The 21,066-nt window shown below is 52.8% G+C and overlaps 1 protein-coding gene across 7 annotated transcripts; it reads left to right on the forward strand.

Moving 5' to 3' along the window:
• Nucleotides 1-1,641: 1,641 nt before the first annotated feature.
• Brpf1 (bromodomain and PHD finger containing 1) lies at nt 1,642-20,104 on the forward strand. 7 transcript variants are annotated; one of them, XM_042679849.1, is made up of 14 exons: nt 1,642-1,865; nt 3,851-4,459; nt 9,268-10,227; nt 11,071-11,233; nt 11,614-11,745; nt 12,093-12,239; nt 13,013-13,322; nt 13,647-13,967; nt 14,261-14,545; nt 15,009-15,156; nt 17,246-17,382; nt 17,485-17,603; nt 17,940-18,094; nt 19,251-20,104. In XM_042679849.1, exons 2-14 carry the CDS (start codon nt 3,861-3,863, stop codon nt 19,432-19,434), a joined length of 3,660 nt encoding a protein of 1,219 aa, XP_042535783.1. In that variant the 5' UTR covers nt 1,642-1,865; nt 3,851-3,860; the 3' UTR covers nt 19,435-20,104. The 7 variants fall into 7 exon arrangements, with proteins under 7 accessions (XP_042535783.1, XP_042535784.1, XP_042535786.1 ...); XM_042679850.1 differs by having other exon boundaries at nt 1,757-1,865; nt 13,650-13,967; XM_042679852.1 differs by having other exon boundaries at nt 1,757-1,865; nt 12,093-12,221; nt 13,650-13,967.
• Nucleotides 20,105-21,066: the final 962 nt, after the last annotated feature.

The following is a 21,066-nucleotide window of genomic DNA, read 5'->3' on the forward strand; positions in this document are numbered from 1 at the left end:
CATGAGACTCTTTTCTCCAGCAAGTTACTCAGAAAAATCCAGAAGTGTTGCTGTGGCTCAAGTGGTGCTAGTCTTGGGCACAAAGAGGCTCCAGGAACAGTGCCTAGGCCCTAAGTTCAAGCCCTAGGACCAGCAAAAAAAAAAAAAGGGCAACCCCCTCATATCACCTTTATAATAACAATAAGATATAAAATTATTTAGGCTGGGAATGTGGCTTAGTGGTAGAGTGCTTGTGTAGCATGCATGAAGCCCTGGGTTCAATTCCTCAGTAACACATAAGCAAAAAAAAAAAAAAAAATAGAAGTGGTGCTGTGGCTCAAGTGGTAGAGAGCTAGCCTTGAGCACAAAGAAGCTCAGGGACAGTGCCCAGGCCCTGAGTTCAAGCCCCAGGAATGGCCAATAAATAAAACACAATTGAGTAAGAATGTACACCATACTTTGCAATGGAGATTAGAACCGTAGTTTGCCATTGCTTTTTGGTATTAGTTAAGGTTTCATTTTTTTTTTCTTTTTTGTGGCTGGGGTTTAGATGAACCAAAGAGAAAGTCTCAATGTGCAGATTAAAGGATCTGTACTTTAAAATAAAGGAAGGGAAGAATTCAGCAACTTGCCTACAGTAACAGAGCCGGTAAATGTAGTTTAGGGTACATCTGCCTGTTTGACATCACTTTCCACCAACCATGCTGCACTCTCCCAACCCACAGGTTCCTAGGTCCTGAATCTCACCTCTGCTACCCAAACCCTTCCACAAGGCCCACCAGCAGCCGCAGCTCCTCCCCTGGTCTTCAGACCCACACCTTCCCCCTTCCACACACCCTGCCTCCCCTTCCACTCCCCTGCACCTGCGCCTCCAGCCTCACGCTGCTTTTTCCCAGCAGTGTCTTTATCCCCAGTCCAGCTCCGCCTTTCCACAGCCTTCTAAAGCTCCACCCTTGCTCTCTCGTGGTCCTCTCTTCCCGGTTACTTCCACGGTTGGTCCCTGTATTCGCCCGCCCACAGAGTCCTGACTGGGCCCGGGCTGAGGCGTGGCCCCGCCCCTTCGTCTCAGGGCCCGCCCACAGTCCCGCCCCTCGGGCTCCAGTTCCGGGCTCCGCCCCCGGCCCCGCCCCACCTCGCCGCCTTCCTCGGAGACCAAGGCCGGGTCCCCACCGCAGCCTGGGCGCCGGCAGGGGGAGGAAGTAGGAGGGAAGAGGCGGAGGGGGAGGGGAGAAGGGCGGGCTCTGCACGCCCAGCCCCGCGCTCACACTCTGTGCCCGCAGATTCGCCACAAACGGCCGGAGGACGCGGGATCCCCCAGATCCTGTCTCTTCGGACGCCCGAAGCTCGACGGTGCGGTGGAGGTGCTGGGCGAGTTCTGTGGGGAGCCTGGGCCGTCGCAAGTGCGGAGGAGGGCCGCTCGGGGCTCCGCGGGCGGGCGGGGATGCGTGGCGAAAGTGCTTCCGGGCCGCGCCGCCGCGCCGCGTTTACCTGAGCCGACGCCGTCGCCGCCGCCGCCGCCTCCGCCGCCGCCGCTGCCTTCACCGCGACGGTCCCCGCCGCCGTCCCCGCGCCGCCTCCGGAGCCCCCATTGTTCCGGCGGCGCCGGGCCCCAGACCCGGCAACCTCGGGGCGCCCCGGCCGGGCGGCGGCCGGCCGGCTTAGACACTGGGGCGCCGGCGGGACCGGGAGCGGCCGGGGTCCGCGCGGGAATTCCGGGCAGCGGGGCCCGAGCGTGGGGCGGCCGGGGCCGCGGCGGCGAGCGCCGCCGTCTCCGGAGTGGGGGGACTCCCCCCCTGTTCCCGCCCGGTCTTTTCCCGCCGACCTCCCCGATCGGGGTCGGAGCCCCGGCGGGCGCCCCGGCGATGAACCCCGCCTGGAGGTGGCCGGTGAGTGGGGGCCGCGGGAGGGCCGGGAAGGGTCGGCTGCCGTCGCGGAGCGCTCGGGCCCGCTCCCCGGGGCCTGCCTCCCCGCGGGAGCTGACGGGGCGGCCGCCCGCAGCCGCGGCCCCGCCGGCCGCGGGCCCTTCGGGGCCGGGGGCAGCAGCGGAACCGCCTCCAACTTTCCAACTTTGTGACAAAGGGGAAGCGGCGCCGCCTCCGGGCGTCGGGGCTGCGGGGCAGCTCGGGTCGGGCCTGGCCCCCCGCCCCACCCCGCCCCTACTTCCTCCCGCTTCCTCCCCGCACCCTGTGCTCTGGAGTTGGGGAGGCTGAGCCCCGGACTCTCCCCGTGGGCTTTCCGATCCGCGTTGTCGTCTCACCCGTGTGCCTCTGCCGCCGAGTCCCAGTGGGCGCCCTCGGGGCCCCGACGCCACTTGGGGAACCGGGGCAGCCAGAGCCAGAGTCGCAGCGTTCACCTGGGACCCTCCTTGGCAGGAGGAGAGCTTGTTTGCGTCTCTGTAGCGGGTTTGTGTTTAAAGACGCAGCTCCCGGTAGGCGGTCGGTTGAAGGTGTAGCGCTAGGGTTGTAGCAGTCGGGGGATGTTGACCTCGGGGCTGGAGGAGCCCACTTGCCGGCTGGAGCCCGCGAGGAGAGAGGCCAAAGAGGGCTCAACGTTTTCTCGGGAGCTCCGGTGGCTCTCTCCCTGGGGTGGTGCCAAGTTCCTAGTTGAACTCAACTAGGCCAAGAGAAATTGGGCCAGTCTCTGACCAGCTAGGCGTCCTGGGGTTTGAGGCCATCTGCTACCTTTTCTTACCCAGGCGCGTTGGGAAAGGAACCAGCCTGGAGCTGATGCTGCCTAGATGGTCATGTTCTTGTTTGTACCCTTAGGACCTGGCACTTGGTAGGTCTTCCATTAATATTGCAGGAGTAGGTGAATGAGGAACGCTAATGTATTTTGTAGTCCTCAGCTAAGTGATCTCAGTTTTTCTTTGGGTCTACATCTCTGCCTCCAGAGCGCCCCAGAAAGATCTCAGAAACTGATTCTGTTATACAGTGATTGCTGGAGTCCAGGACTAAATCATTGACTACTGGTTAAAGCTTCTACAGGAGCTGAGGAGAGCCTTCACCCCATTCTTCTCAACCCTAGAATCTGGTGATTCCCTCATTCAGTTACTCATTCAACAGATTTTCATTCATTTGTTGGAAACCAGGTGTTGAATCCATTGCTAAGTACTGGGGAGATAGAAATGGACAGACAGCTCTGGTATCTACTGCCCAGCCCTCCGTCTAGTGGGAGGAGACAAAGAACTTCCAGTGTGGTAAATGCTGTGCTGGAGGAGTGACAGAGGAGTCATGACAGAAGTCTTTTGAAGAATGAATGGCAGCCCACCCTTCAGAGAGACTAGAGGCCTTCCTCCTGCAGACCGCCTCCCACACTGAGAGGTTATGACTGAGGGGATGGCAAGTTGCGTTGTGGAGATAGAAAGTACTGCAATAGTGAGAATAATCTAGAAAGGAAGACAAGGGCGAGAAAGTGAACAAGTGTTGTCCAGGAGAATTTAGACTTTATCCTAAAGAAACTGGATGGTCAGGAGGCTTTCAGTCTGAAGATGGGAGTAAACATTGCTACTTTGTAGAAATATCTCAGCTCACATTATGTGAGATTGAGCTAAAGAAACTAGATGTAGGCAGAATGACCAAGAGGTCAAGAGGGCCCAGACCAAGGCCTTGGTAGAGCACTGGAGATGGTTAAAGGTATGGTTCAGAAGGAGAGCTGGGGCTCAAGTAGTAGAGCACTAGCCTTGAACACAAAAGCTCAGGGACAGTGCCCAGGCCCCGAGTTCAAGCCCACGAGGGACACACAGACAAAAAGTAAGTGGACCAGAGGTTGGTGACCCTTGTGGAGAAGGAAGGAAGATGCGAGAGTGGCGTCTGTGGTGTAAAAGTCTGGGGACTCTTTCTCAGGCCTGCGCTGACTGATCTGTGTCTTCCAGATGTGACAGCATGGGGGTGGACTTTGATGTGAAGACTTTCTGCCACAATTTGCGGGCAACTAAGCCTCCGTACGAGTGCCCTGTGGAGACCTGCCGCAAAGTATACAAGAGTTACAGTGGTATTGAGTACCACCTGTACCACTACGACCATGACAACCCGCCACCCCCGCAGCAGACGCCCCTCCGCAAGCACAAGAAGAAGGGTCGCCAGTCACGCCCAGCTAACAAGCAGTCACCCAGCCCCTCGGAGGTATCTCAGTCACCTGGCCGTGAGGTGATGAGCTATGCGCAGGCCCAGCGCATGGTGGAGGTAGACCTGCATGGCCGAGTACACCGCATCAGCATCTTTGACAACCTGGATGTGGTATCAGAGGACGAGGAAGCTCCTGAGGAGGCCCCTGAGAATGGCAGCAACAAGGAGAACACAGAGACACCTGCAGCTACGCCCAAGTCTGGCAAGCATAAGAACAAGGAGAAACGGAAGGACTCCAACCACCATCACCACCACAATGCTCCAGCCAGCACTGCTCCTAAGCTGCCAGAGGTGGTGTACCGAGAGCTGGAGCAGGACACCCCTGACGCCCCGCCCCGGCCCACTTCCTATTACCGGTAAGGCCGCCCCCACCTCCCACGACCGGAGAACTGGTCATGCAGGCCTCCGGAGCCAGAGAGCCAAGTAGATAGGAGAGTGGCAGGGATAAAGGATAGCACTGTCTTGCCAGGACAGTGAGAAGAACTGGCCCTCTGTGGAGGATGGCATTTAGCCTGCACAGCCACGTGTCAGGTCCTGCATTCACTGCTTTCCAGTCATTACCTTACTTTATTCTCACACCTTTTAGGCAGGTATTCTCTTTGCAAAGATAAGGAAGCCGTGGTCCAGACAGGGGCTGGGAAGTGGCTCAGTGGTAGAGCACTTGCCTTGCATGCATGAGGCCCTGGGTTCGATTCCTCAGCACCACATAAGCAAAAAGAAAAAAAAAACAGAAGTGGCGCTGTGGCTCAGGTGGTAGAGTGCTAGTCTTAAGCTGAAGAGCTGAAGGACAGCACCCAGGCCCAGAGTTCAGGCCCCACGACTGGACCCTATATATATATATATATACATATATATATATAGGGGCTGGGAAGGTGGCTCAGTGGTAGAGTGCTTGCCTTGCATGCATGAGACCCTGGGTTCGATTCCTCAGCACCACATAAGCAAAAAGAAAAAAGCCGGAAGTGGCGCTGTGGCTCAAGTGGTAGAGCGCTAGCCTTGAGCTGAAGGGCTGAGGGACAGTGTGCCCAGGCCCAGAGTTCAGGCCCCATGACCGGACCCAAAAAAAAAAAAAGGAAGAAAGTGTCCAGACCTGTCAAAAGTCACAGGCCCATAGGAACTCAGACCCAGTCCCCTCTGGTTTTTCTAGAGCTGGAAAGAAAAATCTCCTTTCTCACTGTGTGACCTTGGGAATCATAGCCGACTAGAGATCCCATCTGCAGAGCCAGTAGAATGTAATAGTCATTCATTTCACTGTGTCCTAAAAGCAGCTTGTAAGTCTGCAAAGGCCATTTTCTCCCTATTTGTTCTATGATTGTCATCTGTCTTTTAGTATGTGTAAGCAGTAGTTCCATTGCTTCTCCAGTGGCCCTTGATTTCCTTTAGTTTTTACTTTGTATCTCATTTCTTCTTAAACATTTACTTGATCACAGTAACTCCTCTATTTAAAAAGAGACATTATAAGGCTAAATTGCTTTAGCATAAGGTAAACTAAGTGGCAGGAACAGTAGTGTGGTGGTAAAACTACATTCAGAAATCATAGCTGATGGGGGCTGGGAAGGTGGCTCAGTGGTAGAGCGCTTGCCTTGCATGCATGAGGCGTTGGGTTCGATTCCTCAGCACCACATAAGCAGAAAAAGCTGGAAGTGGGGCTGAGGCTCAAATGATAGAGTGCTAGTCTACAGCTGAAGAGCTGAGGGACAGCGCCCAGGCCCAGAGTTCTTGCCCCACCACTGACAAAAAAAAAAATCATAGCTGAAGGATAGCAAGAAAGTAAATGTGAAACCCTTTTTTTCTTTTAAGTATTGTTCTTAGTAAGGTGTTGTACTAAAAGGGTTACCATTTCATAAGCCAGGTAATGAGTACATTTCTTTTTTTGGATAATGTCACCCCTTCCTTCACTTTCCCCCAGTAGCCTCTTGTCCCTGTCCACAAGTTACACAGTTTTTGGTTTTGGTTTTGGCTTGCCAGTCCTGGGGCTTGCACTCAAGGCCTGGGCACTATCCCTGAGCTTCTTTTGCACAGTGCCACTTATGGCTTTCTCTGTTTATGTAGTACTGAGGAATTGAATCCAGGGCTTCAATGCCTGCTAGGCAAGCACTCTACCACTAAGCCACATTCCAAGCCTAAGTTACACAATTTATTGAAACGTCTTTCTTAGAGTCTTGGCCTCCAAGGAAAAGAGAAGGTTCTGATGAGTTTGTTGAGTGTTTTTTTGTCACTTGACCAGAAGGTCTGATGTTTGAAAAGGATTTGTCATAAAGGCTCACATGTAAAAATCAGGATATTAGTTTGTGTTTTTTGCACCAGTCCTGAGGCTTGAAGGTACTGGGTCCTGGCTAGCACACTACCACTTGAGCTGCAGTTCCACTTTAGCTCTTTGGTGGTTAGAGATAAGTCTCAGCCTCCTGAGTTGCTAGGATTGCAAGTGGGAGCCGCCAGCACCCTGTTTATGAAGTTGTTTTTACCAAAGTGCAGTCTACATGAAGTTATGAAATCTCAGTTCCTTAAAGGCAGATGTGTAGGGACTCAGTGGTAAGTGTGTTTCCTCTTGCTTTCTTCCTCACTTGAGTCTTCATCTCCCTCTTCCTCTCTTCTTGTGTCAGTTTAGACCAGTTTAGCCCTGTCTAATTAGCACCATGCCCATTCTCCCACTCCCAAACATGGATCCTTTTTTGGGCATCTGGTCCCTCTTAGTGACTTTAGTACTCCCAGTTTATCTCTCTGTTTTTTTTTTTTTTTTTCCTCCCTCCACTCAGATTCATTCTTTCCTCCTGGGGAGAAGCTCTGTTCTCAGGGGAGCAGGTCTTAGCTATTGTGAGTTGCAGTTAGTGGGGGGGTGGGGAGGGCGGTGTTGTATGGAATTACCCCAGTTAGCAAAATTCCCCAAGTTTTGGAAGTGCTTTATAAACTTGAGATCACTTTTTGTTGTGTGCATTCTAATATGCTTCCTTAGCGGGGAGGGGGAGGTGACACGTCAGCTGCAGTGTCAGGAATTGTACATGACATTCAGCCTACCTAATCTGTGCCACAGCCTGTATTCTGGGAGCCTGGGGTGTATGTTACATACATAATGACACCCAATGTCACGTGTGTCGTGGCAGAGGAAAGGGTGAGGCGTGGTACTTAAGAGTGGTGCAAGTCCTGGGAGGCTCCAAGTAGTTCACACCAGCGCTGAGTCATACGTTTGCTCAGAGTGCAGGCTGCACTCACCCTGGGGAAGAGGTGAAGGGCCAGCGAGGAAGCCGCTTCCTGCAGATGCGTTCATTCTGTCTCTTCCCTGCCACCCACATGCCTTCCAACTGAGCGCTACTGAGCACTTCTTTCTGTGTGGTGATGCAGACTCAATCCTGGCCCCTGCCCTGTAGTAGAGGAGTTAGACACACACACAGCCATACTGCAAGACAAGGCAGGTCAAGTCTATTTGAAAGATGATAATAAGGTTAATGTTGAGGGCTGGGAATGTGGCTTAGCGGTAGAGTGCTTGCTAGCATGCACAAAGCCCCAGGTCCGATTCCTCAGTACCACATAAACAGAAAAAGCCAGAAGTGGTGCTGTGGCTCAAGTGCTTGAGTGCAAGCCTTCAGCAAAAGCAGCTTAGAGATAGTGCCTAGGGCCCTAAATTCAAGCCCAGGACTGGCAAAAAAAAAAAGATTAATACTTATTCAATATTGTTCTACACTAAGCACTTCACCTATATTAAGTCATTTCATGCTCACAACAGCAGTGTGAAATTAGTTGACATGAGCACTAACACTGTGCCATTGAAGAAAACAAGGCCCAGAGAACCTCAGCTCACATACTTGTTGTCCATCCTATATGGCCCAGAACCTTGGTTTTTTTGTTTGTTTTTTTTGGGGGGTCCAGTCATGGGGCCTGAACTCTGGGCCTGGGCGCTGTCCCTCAGCTCTTCAGCTCAAGGCTAGCGCTCTACCACTTGAGCCACAGCACCACTTCCAGCTTTTTTCTTTTTGCTTATGTGGTGCTGAGGAATCGAACCCAGGGCCTCATGCATGCAAGGCAAGCGATCTACCACTGAGCCACCATCCCATCCCCTGGCCCAGAGCCTTGTGCACCTGGCTGGCTCAGCCCATTTCCCTTCTAGCAAGTGGAGGGTAGGGACAGGAACTACATTTTGCTGGTGCCAGCTCTGTGCCACTTGTTTGAGGCTGTTCATTTTTGTGATGCCATTTAATCCTGGCAGCATCTTTCTAAGTAGGTGACATTATCCTCATTCTATCAGTCAAACAGGTTCGGAGGGTAGCAGTGCTGTTTTAGAGATCACAAAGTGGCAGAGTCAGGATTTACATCCAGGTTAGAAGTTGAATTCCTGTTCTTCCGTTGCAGTTACGATATGAGTCCAGACTCCAGGAGCATGGCTAGCTTGTGGCTGCCGTGTTGTGTCCCAGCTGCCTGCAGCAGCTCTCTGCTCCAGGCCTGGGGCTTCACGGGTGCTGTAGGGTGGCGACGAACAGTGTGGTGCTGGAGATTGGATGCCGCCACTGCCGGTCACTATCTGGGTGACCTGTCTTATTGGAAGGTTTCGTTTCTCAAAGCTACAGTTTCCTTAATAAAGACAGTAAGAAAGAGCATTGAGTGTGTTGAGGCTTAGTTCAATGCCTAGCTTATAGTAAGTGCTCAGTGATTCTTAGCTATTATGATTGCTATCCGTCCAGGCTATTCAGAAAACCAACATAGTGCCTGAAGATGGCGGGAACCCTGAGCTGGTACTGTTCTGGATGAAGAAAGCCCCTGGCAGCAAGAGTCAAGGGCGTCAGCCTTTGCTGAAATGGTTTATGTGTAATTTGACAGTGATAGATAGCCAAGTACCTTTCTTCCCCTGACTCCTCTCCATGACCAGACTATCACATAGCCCTTAGCTGCCCCAAACGCCCGCTCTTCGCGAGCCTGTCTACGCCTCTGGAACCCAGGGGAGGTGGTGTCGTGGCAGCTTTGGGGACAGGCGCTTCGGAGAGGCAGGCCCAGGTTCGCACGCAGCTCTGCTGCTTTCTCACCAGTCAGGTGGGCAGATGCATTAATTTCCCCCAGCCTCAGGCCCCTTTTCTACAAACCAGGAAAGACCCTGGTATCTATAGAGGCTGGGGTAGAGCTGAGGGCGGGAGAGAAGTGCCGGCCGTGTGATGCTGAGTCGCTGGTGCGCACGCAGGTACATCGAGAAGTCTGCCGAGGAGCTGGATGAGGAAGTGGAATACGACATGGACGAGGAGGACTACATCTGGTTAGATATCATGAATGAGCGGCGGAAGACTGAGGGCGTGAGTCCCATCCCCCAGGAGATCTTTGAGTACCTAATGGACCGACTGGAGAAGGAGTCCTACTTCGAGAGTCACAATAAAGGTGACCCCAATGCACTAGTGGATGAAGACGCCGTGTGCTGCATCTGCAACGACGGCGAGTGCCAGAACAGCAATGTCATCCTCTTCTGTGACATGTGCAACCTGGCCGTGCACCAGGAGTGCTACGGCGTCCCCTACATTCCCGAGGGCCAGTGGCTGTGCCGCCGATGCCTGCAGTCACCCTCTCGAGCAGTGGACTGTGCTCTGTGCCCCAACAAGGGCGGTGCCTTCAAGCAGACCGATGACGGGCGCTGGGCCCATGTGGTGTGTGCCCTGTGGATCCCCGAGGTCTGCTTTGCCAACACGGTCTTCCTAGAGCCTATTGACAGCATCGAACACATCCCCCCAGCCCGCTGGAAGCTCACCTGCTACATTTGCAAACAGCGGGGCTCCGGGGCCTGCATCCAGTGCCACAAGGCCAACTGCTACACAGCCTTCCACGTGACATGTGCCCAGCAGGCCGGCCTCTACATGAAAATGGAGCCTGTCCGGGAGACGGGCGCCAATGGCACCTCCTTCAGCGTCCGCAAGACCGCCTACTGCGACATCCACACCCCCCCAGGCTCTGCCCGCCGCCTGCCTGCCCTGTCCCACAGTGAAGGTGACGAGGATGAGGAGGAAGAGGAAGATGAGGGTAAAGGCTGGAGCTCAGAGAAGGTCAAGAAGGCCAAGGCCAAGTCCCGGATCAAGATGAAGAAAGCAAGGAAGATATTGGCAGAGAAGCGGGCAGCCGCACCTGTGGTGTCAGTGCCTTGCATCCCACCGCACAGGTATGTGGGCTGGGCAGTTGGATGGGCAGGTAAGGGATGAAGCAGCTCTCTAGAGAGGAACTGCCAGGCCCTTGAGTGGAGGGGCAAGACGGGGTTGTATTTTTCCTGTCAGAAGCTGCATAGAAGTAAAGTTAAATTCAAAAGAGGTTATGTTAAGTAAGTCACCCAGCTTTTCCCTAGGAGCCAGAACTTAACTTTTACTTGGCAAACCTAACAGATGTTTTGAACTGTTCATTTTGACAGGGTGGTTTAAGTTAGGAAGAAAGGATGGAACAGCCACAATGGGAGGGAAAAAACAGGTCTGACTATGGAAGAGAAGTGAAAAGTGGGGAAGACAAGGCTGAAGTGTAGCTCAGTGGAAGAGTCGTGCCTAGCCTGTACAAGGCCCTGGGTTCAATCCTCAGTACCACCATCGCCACCCCCAAAAAGTGGAATGTAACCTGCTGTTCATCTGGGCTGTGGTCCATCATTGTTCACTTTCTTGTGCTATTTGGCTGATTCTTTCTAAGTTTCTGCTGCAGCTGTAATATAGCTCATTTGATCTTAGCCAAGAAGTAAAGTACACATACTTTACCATGACACCTTCAAAGGCTCAAGCTGAGTGGGGGGATCCCAGGGTCAAATAGTACCCTAGGCTGCAGTGGCCACTGGCGTACAAGTAGAGATCTGACTTAGTGTTGAAAGCTTGGTGGCACCACTCTGCTTCAAGGCCCTCTCCCCCAGCCTTGTTACAGGAGACATAGTCCCTGTTTGTCCCCTTTAAGGAGCTGCTGTCATTGGTCACAGATCCTTTTTTAGAGACTCAAGACTCAAAAGGTTCTTCTCCTTGTCCCTATCTCCCAGACTCAGTAAAATCACCAACCGCCTGACCATCCAGCGGAAGAGCCAGTTCATGCAGAGGCTGCACAGCTACTGGACACTGAAGCGCCAGTCACGGAACGGGGTCCCGCTGTTGAGGCGCCTGCAGACACACCTACAGTCTCAGAGGAACTGTGACCAAGTTGGGGTACCGTGTCCCAATTCCCTGTGGACTATGGAAACTAGTGCCAAAATGATGAGGGCTGAGCCTTGCACTTGTCAGAGGGCTTATGATATTTCTTCCTTTAAACTAGTCCTCGAATGGGGCTCAGAATGAAATCTTAATACACTGATCAGCTGAACGGAAAGGCATTGTTCCTATGTGTTCATTCACTCGTTTAGCAAACACAATGAGCATTTACTCATTGCCACATCCTGGAGACAGACAGCTTGAGGAGCTATCAATAAATTCTGTGCTCTCCTTTAACTTGATCTGCTCTTGACCCAAGTTCCCAGGATGATGTTCCTCTCTTCTGGCCTCCTCTCTGGCTTTCTCTTCATTTCCTGATCCCCCTTTTGCTTCTGCAGAGAGATTCTGAGGATAAGAACTGGGCCCTTAAGGAACAGCTCAAGTCCTGGCAGCGGCTCCGGCATGACCTAGAGCGAGCTCGGCTGCTGGTAGAACTGATCCGAAAGCGGGAGAAACTCAAGAGGGAGACGGTGAGTGCTCCTGGGCCGGCCCTGGTTTCACAGCGGAGCATGTGTCCTACGTGGCCTTGTGCCCAGTGCTGTCAGGCCTCCAGGAAGCAGTATGTGGCAGGAGGGTGTGCACAGAACCCTGGCAGGTGACCCAGTTGGCACATGCTAGGAGCCGAAGGGAAGGCCAGGAGCTGGGGGACATCTTCCTGCAGAGGGTAGACAGACCTGAGGGAACACCCCCAGCCTTGGGGATGGAAAATGAAGGCAAGTTTCTAAGCCAACAGGGATCATCTCTTCAGACCTCTTTGCCAAGAGACTGGCCTGGCTGGGCCTGGCTCTGGCTGATCAAGTCTTCTTTTATGTGTCAGATCAAGGTCCAGCAGATTGCCATGGAGATGCAGTTGACGCCTTTCCTCATCCTCCTTCGCAAAACCTTGGAGCAGCTCCAAGAGAAGGACACGGGCAACATCTTCAGCGAGCCGGTCCCTCTGTCTGAGGTAACCGAATTGGACGAAGTAAGAATCCCTTCCCCTCACTCCATCTTCTTTCTGTTCCTCTCCCAGTTGGACCCCTGCTGCAGGTCTGGGCCAGGGACTAGGCGGGGCCCTTGAAGAGAGGGGCTGGTGGCTCTGGGGCAGGATGAACTGGAGCCACATGTATCACCTGGACTCTGTCTTGTCCCTGTCCCACCCCAAGGCCCAGAATGGGAGGCAGTCTGCACTCCTTCCCCAGAGGCAGGGCTGAGTCTGCCAAATGAATAACCCCAGGGCAGGAAGACACTTTCGGGGTGCTGAACCCTAGAACGGAGACTTAAGAGGCTCAGCACCTAAAGAACCAGCTCTGAAGCCCTAGGTCCTGACTGGCAGACTCTTCTCTCTGAAAGGTATAAAATGAGAGGCCTGAGGCAGTGCCTCTTGTACGTTTTAACGCTAAGTATACAGAGCAGCAGGAATGCAGGTGGTGTTGTTTCTAGAGGAGTCCCCTGGCCATTTAATTCAGAAGCCTCCCGCTGCTCTAGGAGGTCGATGTGCTGTATTTTTCATGATCAATCTTCAGGAGAGGAAAACAAGGCCCAGACAGGTTTAGAAGCTTGCCGAGGTCACCCAGCTTGGGACTGGCAAAGTGATGACTAGAAGCTGGCTTTCCTTTCCCCTGTGCTTCATGCCTGCCTCTTAACTGGTGGGAGGAGGTTGCTGGATGCATCTCGAGGGGAGGGGGGGTGTTAGGAGCAGGGTTTGGGGAACGAGGGCATATCTCCACTTAAGACACGCCCACCCTGCTCTCCTAGGTACCTGACTACCTTGACCACATCAAAAAGCCCATGGACTTTTTCACCATGAAGCAAAACTTGGAGGCGTACCGCTACCTGAACTTTGATGACTTTGAGGAGGACTTCAACCTCATCGTCAGCAACTGCCTCAAGTATAACGCCAAGGACACCATCTTCTACAGGGCAGCGGTGCGGCTCCGTGAGCAGGGCGGCGCTGTGCTCCGTCAGGCCCGGCGTCAGGCAGAAAAAATGGGCATTGACTTTGAGACGGGCATGCACGTCCCCCACAGCCTGCCTGGAGATGATGCCCCACGCCACCCTGAAGATGGTGGGTGATGAGTTATACACGCACACACAGAGGCCAGTGTCAGGGAAGAACAGCTTTCCAAAAGTCCCCCCTGGGAGCAGGCAGTATAGGCAGGTAACAGCTAGTCTGGACAGTAGCAAACTACTCCCAGGGAAGCTCCCCAAGAAGCCAGACTGAATGCATAGCAGTTCCTGCCATCCTGCATCTTGGTGCTGCTATTTTACTGAGACCTGTTCCTGGCGAGAAGCTAAGGGAGGAAGAGTGGGTTTCTTGCTGCCTGCCCAGGTTCAAGGGGCTGAGTGGGCTGCCATGAGCCTGACTTTTTCCCCTCAACCCTTGCAATAGCAGAGGAAGAGCGGCTGATCCTGCTGGAGAACCAGAAGCACCTGCCAGTAGAAGACCAGCTGAAGTTGTTGCTAGAGCGACTGGACGAGGTCAATGCCAGCAAGCAGAGTGTGGGCCGCTCTCGGCGCGCGAAAATGATCAAGAAAGAGATGACAGCGTTGCGGCGGAAGCTGGCCCACCAGCGGGAAACTGGCCGGGACGGGTCTGAGCGGCATGGCCCCTCCAGCAGAAGCAGTCTGACACCCCACCCAGCAGTCTGCGACAAAGATGGCCAGACAGACAGTGCGGCGGAGGAGAGCAGCAGCCAGGAGACAAGCAAAGGTCTGAACCCCATAGCGAGATAGACCACAGAACACATCAGACTTGGGCTCTGCCACCCCTGGGCAGAGGTCCTTCCTGTGAGCTAGCTGTGCTTTCTCCCTCATCCCCCATCAGGGGCCTCTTAGCTGCCTCCTCTGGCTGTTTGTATGAGTCACTGTCTTGAGTTCCACGTCCCCCAGATACCTCCCCATCTAGCTGGAGTAATGGTCCTCTATCCCCAAGTCCTGCCCTTGACATCTGCCCTTCTCACATCGGGCCCTCACCAACTCTCCTTCTCTCCTTCTCTGCTCCAGGCCTGGGTCCCAACATGTCCTCAACCCCCGCACATGAGGTGGGCAGGAGAACCTCAGTTCTGTTCTCCAAAAAGAACCCGAAGACAGCTGGACCGCCCAAGAGGCCGGGCCGCCCCCCAAAAAACCGGGAGAGCCAGATGACCCCCAGCCACGGAGGCAGTCCTGTGGGGCCCCCCCAGCTCCCCGTCATGGGCTCCCTGCGTCAGCGCAAGCGGGGTAGGAGCCCCCGGCCCAGTTCGAGCTCAGACAGCGACAGTGATAAGTCCACAGAAGACCCCCCGATGGGTGAGCCCCACCATCACCCAGCGCCCCACCCCCCCAAGAATGAGCAGAGCTGCCATTCTTCCCAGCATACCTCCAGCCACCCTTTCATTTTTCCCATAAAAGAAACAGCTAGAAGGGCCCTCAGCAGTTCTTTGCATTCCATCCCCTCATTTCTTAGTTGGGAAAACAGACCCAGAGACACTGAGACCCGTCTAGATTTCTGTCCAGGGCCCCTCTGTTGTATCACTTCACCTTTTCTCTTCTCGCCTTCCTTGGGGATCTCCTGCTGTGTAAGCCATTTGTGTTCCAAGGCCAGTAGCTGCCAAGGGAAGCAAGGGGTGGGGCAGGGCTGTGGCCATGGTGGTAGACACTGCCCAGAGCTAGTGCTCCCGGCCACAGTTGGAGGACCAGTCCCTCTCACCCTTTTGTTCTGCTTTACATCTTCCTGACTGATTCCTTTCCTCCTCCCCCTCCTCCATCTAAGACTTACCAGCCAATGGCTTCAGCACTGGAAACCAGCCTGTGAAGAAGAGTTTCTTGGTGTACCGCAATGACTGCAACCTTCCCCGGAGCAGCTCCGACTCCGAGTCCAGCAGCAGTAGCAGCAGCAGTGCCGCCTCAGACCGGACCAGGTACCAGCGCCCTCCATCCAACTCAGAGCTAGCTCCCGGCATGTGTTCCAGGGCCCATGGGCCTTTCCATGCTTCTCTGCTCAAGTGGGGGAGGGGAGGTGGCAGCCATCTCTGTCTAGACTACGGTGCTTAAACCTCAAGGTCTCTGCAAGATAAATGGGCTAGGTCAGCAAAGAGAACTAGCTTGGATTAAGTTAGTACTTTGGAACAGCCTAATGGTATTGATTTGGCCTACAGATGTAGTTGGCTTGGCCAGCAAAGTATTTTATTGTTTTTTGTTTTTTTTTTTATTGATAGGCTACATAAAATTTCTAGTCTCTATTCTCTTTAAAAAGAGAGGATCTGAGCCAAGTCAGATGCCAGTGCCTATAATTCTAGCTAGTGTGTGTGTGTGTGTGTGTGTGTGTGTGTGTGTGTTGGATTTATTTGGGTTTTTTTTTTTTTTTTTTTTGCCAGTCCTGGGGCTTGACCTCAGGGCCTGGGCACTGACCCTGAGCTTATTTTGCTCAAAGTTAGCATTCTACCACTTGAGGCACAGCACTACTTCCGGCTTTTTCTGTGTATGTGGTATTGAAGAATCAAACCCTGGGCTTCACACATACTAGGCAAATACTCTACTACTAAGCTACATTCCCAGCCCAATTCTAGCTACTTGAAAGGCCAGGTTGAGATAGAGTTTGTGAGGAAACCCTCCCATCACCCACCCCTGATGTAATAATCTAATAGCTGGGCATGGTGATATACAACTAGTGGAAGGTTGACATCAGTAGAATCATGGTTCCAGTCCAACTCTGACAGAAGTCCACAAACTCCCATTTCAATAGAATCTGGGTATGGTGGCACATGCATATCATTCTAGCTAGAGCAGGAAGCAGAAAATAGGGTCATAGCTGTGGCCCAAGTGGTAAAATTCTAGCCTTGAACAAAAAAACCTCAGAAACAGTGCCAGGTACTGAGTTCAGTCCTTAGGTGGGACTGGCACGTGTGCATATACGCACGCATGCGCATGTGCGTGTGCGCATACACACACACACACACACAAAGAAAATAAGGCTGGGGGCTGGGAAGGTGGCTCAGTGGTAGATCCCTTGCCTTGCATGCATGAGGCCCTGGGTTCAATTCCTCAGCACCACATAAGCAAAAAGAAAAAAGCCGGAAGTGGCGCTGTGGCTCAAGTGGTAGAGCGCTAGCCTTGAGCTCAAGCGCTGAGGGACAATGCCCAGGCCCAGAGTTCAGGCCCCACGACCGGACCCAAAAAAAAAATAAGGCTGTAGTTCAGACTCCATCTCAAAAATAGCCAGTGCCATGAAAGGACTGGAGGCATATAGTAGCACACTTGACTAGCAAGTACAAAGCCCTGAGTTCAAATACCAGTATGGCCAAAAAGCAGAGGAGGAGGAAAGGGGGAAATCTGGTCAGTATCACCTTTAGACAAGTGTACTTTCCCCTCATTACTGAAGCAAGCTTCACCTCCCATCAACCCGACCACCACCCTAGTCCCTGAGCATGTGTGAGTTTGAACTCCTTTTTTTGCGGGGGGAGAGGGGGTCTGGTCGTGGGCCTGAACTCTGGGCCTGGGCGCTGTCCCTCAGCTCTTCAGCTCAAGGCTAGCGCTCTACCACTTGAACCACAGCGCCACTCCTGGCTTTTTTCTTTTTTTTGGTCCGGTTGTGGGGCCTGAACTCTGGGCCTGGGCACACTGTCCCTCAGCTCTTCAGCTCAAGGCTAGCGCTCTACCACTTGAGCAACAGCGCCACTTCCGGCTTTTTTCTTTTTGCTTATGTGGCGCTGAGCAATCGAACCCAGGGCCTCATGCATGCAAGGCAAGCGCTCTACTACTGAGCCATCTTCCTAGCCCTGGCTTTTTTCTTTCTGCTTATGTGGTGGTGAGGAATAGAACCTAGGGCCTCATGCATGCAAGGCAAGCACTCTACCACTGAGCCACCTTCCCAGCCCGAGTTTGAACTTCTTTACAGAAGTTTCTGCTTTCCAGAAGCCTAGAGTTTGGAGTGTAAAAAGGAGAAACAATACTACCGTGTCATTTCCATTCTTGCTTTTTTCCAATTGAATTTCCCTATCTTGTCCACAGCACAACACCGTCAAAACAAGGCCGGGGTAAGCCCTCTTTCTCTCGGGGCACATTCCCAGAGGATAGCAGTGAAGACACCTCAGGCACCGAGAATGAGGCCTACTCCGTGGGCACTGGCCGCGGCGTGGGCCACAGCAGTAAGTACTCTCACTCAAAGCCAGGGATGCTGGGCACCCAGTGTCAGGGCCTTGCCAGCCCTCTAGCGGCTGACCCGCCCCCTCTCTCCCGTTCCTGTGAAGTGGTGAGGAAGAGTCTGAGCCGGGGAGCCGGCTGGCTGTCAGAGGATGACGACGCTCCACTGGACGCTCTGGACCTCGTGTGGGCCAAATGCCGGGGGTATCCATCATACCCGGCACTGGTAAGCTTCCGCTTCCCTTGTCCTGCCCCTTGCTCCCCAACCCCAGCTTGTCTCTGCTTAGCTGTGGAACATGGGGTTCCTCAGCAGAGGCGTGGTAGACAAATGCAGCTTGAGTGTCCCAGAGAGCTCCCCGGTTTCTGCATCTCTTCCTTTACTTCCTCTTGGCTCCGTAGGCCCTGAAGTCATTCAGCCCAGGAAGCAGCCATGGGTCAGCATTACAGCCGTAGTTGTATGATGACTGTTTTCTGACCACTACACAGTCTCCAAATTCCTGGCTAGGGTATGCTTTGTGGAGCAAATGAGCTGACGCAACCTGGGCTTGTGTTATACCCTCAGATCATTGATCCAAAGATGCCCCGAGAAGGTATGTTCCACCATGGGGTTCCCATCCCTGTGCCCCCATTGGAGGTGTTGAAACTTGGAGAGCAGATGACCCAGGAAGCCCGAGAGCATCTCTACCTCGTTCTCTTCTTCGATAACAAGCGAACCTGGTAAGGAAGGGGAGGCCATCTGGTATGACTCACAGCCACAGAGGCAATCCAGAGTGGTATGGGGGCGGACTAAAGAAACTCTAGCAACAGACAGACGACCGAATCTGTGACAGAGCAGTGGGGGAGGGAGGTGGAACAGATCTTGAGCAAAGGGGTTGTGTTAGTCTTAATAGGCTGAGTGGGCACTAACGCACAAGTTATTGTTAGAAACCAAAGGACCAGTGACAATGACAAACCCACATGGAAGCTCTTGGCCCTTCTTCCATGGTGCCAAGATAATGATAAAGTAGGTATAAACATTAAGCTATAAATCCTTGCTCTGTCAAACTTGCATGTGTAGTCTGTTAATAGCCCACAGATGATAGTGAAGTCTGTCTGCCTATGGGACAGGACACCTATTTCTGCTTAAGTCAGAGCTCCATATTTTTACACAAATAGCCTATAGTGATCCTAGCTCAACTGTTGATTAGGCTCACCTAGCCCCCTCCCAGCTGTCAGCAGTCTCTTGAGGAATGGGATGTGGGTCTTTTTATTGTAGAATTCAGGGTCTTAAGTTTGCCCACTTGAGTCCCACTTCAGCCCCCTCCCGTTTTCTTGTGTGTGCCAGTACTGGGGCTTGAACTCAAGGCTTTACACTCTTGCTTAGCTTTTCCACTAGTGGCTGGTGCTGTGCCACTTGAGCCACCCTTCCACTTCTTCCAGCTATTTGCTGGTTATTTGGAGATTAGTCTCCGATTTGGCTGCCCAGGCTGGTGCTGAACCATAATTCTCAGATTGCAGCTTCACAAGTAGCTAGAACTATAGATATGAGACACCCTTGCCCAGCTCTTTCTTTTTTTAGATAGCATCTTGCTTGTACTTGTTGCCCAGGGCTGGTTTCTGGCCCATGTAACTGGGATTACAGGTATTTACCATCATTGCTCACTTAATGTGTTGAAAGAGGGGGGTCTGCTAACTTTGCCTAGGACTTTGTACCATAGTTCTCCTGATCTCTGCCTCCCAAGTAGTTGAAATTAGTGGTGTGCATTATTTCCAGCTAGGACTGTTTCTTAAATCTCCAAGAGATCGTGACCAGTGATTGGGACCCAGGAGGTATTTCTGAATGACTGCTTGTTGTCTCTGAGATAATTTATTTGATCTTCACCTTGTCCTATAGGCAGTGGTTGCCCAGGACAAAGCTGGTTCCTCTTGGTGTGAACCAGGACCTAGACAAAGAGAAGATGCTGGAGGGCCGCAAGTCCAACATCCGCAAGTCAGTACAGATCGCCTACCACAGGGCCCTGCAGCACCGCAGCAAGGTGCAGGGTGAGCAGAGCAGTGAGACCAGCGATAGCGACTGACCTTGCCCAGCAGAACACAACCAATAGTGCCCTAGGACCTCTCTCTTTCCCTTGCTCATTGCCCTGGAGTGGCTCCAGCCTCTGCACTGACTCATTCCTGGTCTTGGGGCCAGTCTCAGGGGAAGTTGGGTTGGGGGAGGTCCCTCCTGCCCTGAGTGCAGCTGGACTGTACAGAACACTCCAAGGGCCTGTGGTGACTTAGTGCAAGGAGAGGGGAGGTCCCACAGGTCAAAAAGAGCTCCAGAGACTATGGCATTGCAAAGCAGGGTGGTGGACCAAGGTTAGGACACTGCATAAAACAGACCTGCCACCACCTCTGCCTGCTCATGCTAGGAGAATCTATAACTGCCTAGAGGCCTAAGGCCCCTGAAGGTGGTGAGGTGAGCAGACATCTTCCCAGCCTAGCAGTGGGACGGATGTCTGTCGAGCCCAGAAGAGGGACACTAGGTGACCCCTCCCAAGCTGTTGTATATACTGTAATTATTGGAGAATTTAAATTATTCTCATTTGTAACTGCGTTTCCGGGTCGCGCCAGAGTCATTTGGTACTAAAAAGACAGGGCCTTGTCCCTATTTCCCTTCTCTTTCCCTTAGATTCCCCTACCTTTCAAACTGGTTTGTATTTATTTCAAAGGAAAATATATTGATTCTTAGTAAATAAAGTCTATTTAGAATTCTTTGTTCTTATACCAGGGCAAAGGGATTCAAAGGGAGGGGGAGGTGTGGTATATACCAAGAATGGTTATAATAGGGCCCAAGTGGTTGCTGGCCTCTGTGCCTGCTAGTTACACAACACAGCAGGCAGATAATAGGAGCATTCCCATTTCCACTGTACATGGAGAGCAGCATGTCCTAAACTGTAAGCACCTTTAGATACAGTTTTGTCTAATCTGTTAACAGTATCGATGGGTAGGTTAATAATAAGCTGGTTTCCAGATTTGGAGGCTTAGAAAAGTTAAGTGAGGACTGGGAAGGTGGCTCAATGGTAGAGCGCTTGCCTTGCATGCCTGTGGCCCTGGGTTCAATTCCTCAGCACCACATAAGCAAAAAAAAAAAAAGCCGGAAGTGGTGCTGTGGCTCAAGTGGTAGAGCACTAGCCTTCACCTGGAGAGCTGAGGGACAGCGCCCAGGCCCAGAGTTCAGGCCCCACGACAGGACCCAAAGAAAAGAAAAGTGAGGTTGGGAAGGTGGCTCAGTGGTAGAGTGCTTGCCTTGCATGTATGAGGCCCTGGGTTCAATTCTCTCCACCACATAAGCAGAAAAAGCCAGAAGTGACCGACAAAAAAAAAAAAAAAAGTGGACTTGCCTGTGTTACCACAACTAGGATAAGATTAAGCTCAGATCTAGGTCTGGAAAGCTGCCAGTGGCTGTAGTGTGCCGAACCACCAAGCAGAGTCCACTGCTGTTTCCTTTTCGGACTGCTCAGCTTTGTCCTTTGCCAGAAGCAAGGCCCAAGTGCTTCAGTTATGAGGCTGGTACCTTCCTCCTTCTTAAAGCACCAGGGAGCAATATAGAGGTGTAAAGGGTGGCTTTCCTTCCCCAACCTGGACACCTTTTCCATTCGAACAACACTTTAAGGGTGCCTTCCACACACTGAGCGCCTGTGGGTGGCGTTCCACAGATGACAGTCACA

This window comes from Dipodomys spectabilis, unplaced genomic scaffold (genome assembly GCF_019054845.1).
Source record: "Dipodomys spectabilis isolate Male_0828 unplaced genomic scaffold, ASM1905484v1 ptg000054l, whole genome shotgun sequence".
In the NCBI taxonomy this organism is placed as follows: domain Eukaryota; kingdom Metazoa; phylum Chordata; class Mammalia; order Rodentia; family Heteromyidae; genus Dipodomys; species Dipodomys spectabilis.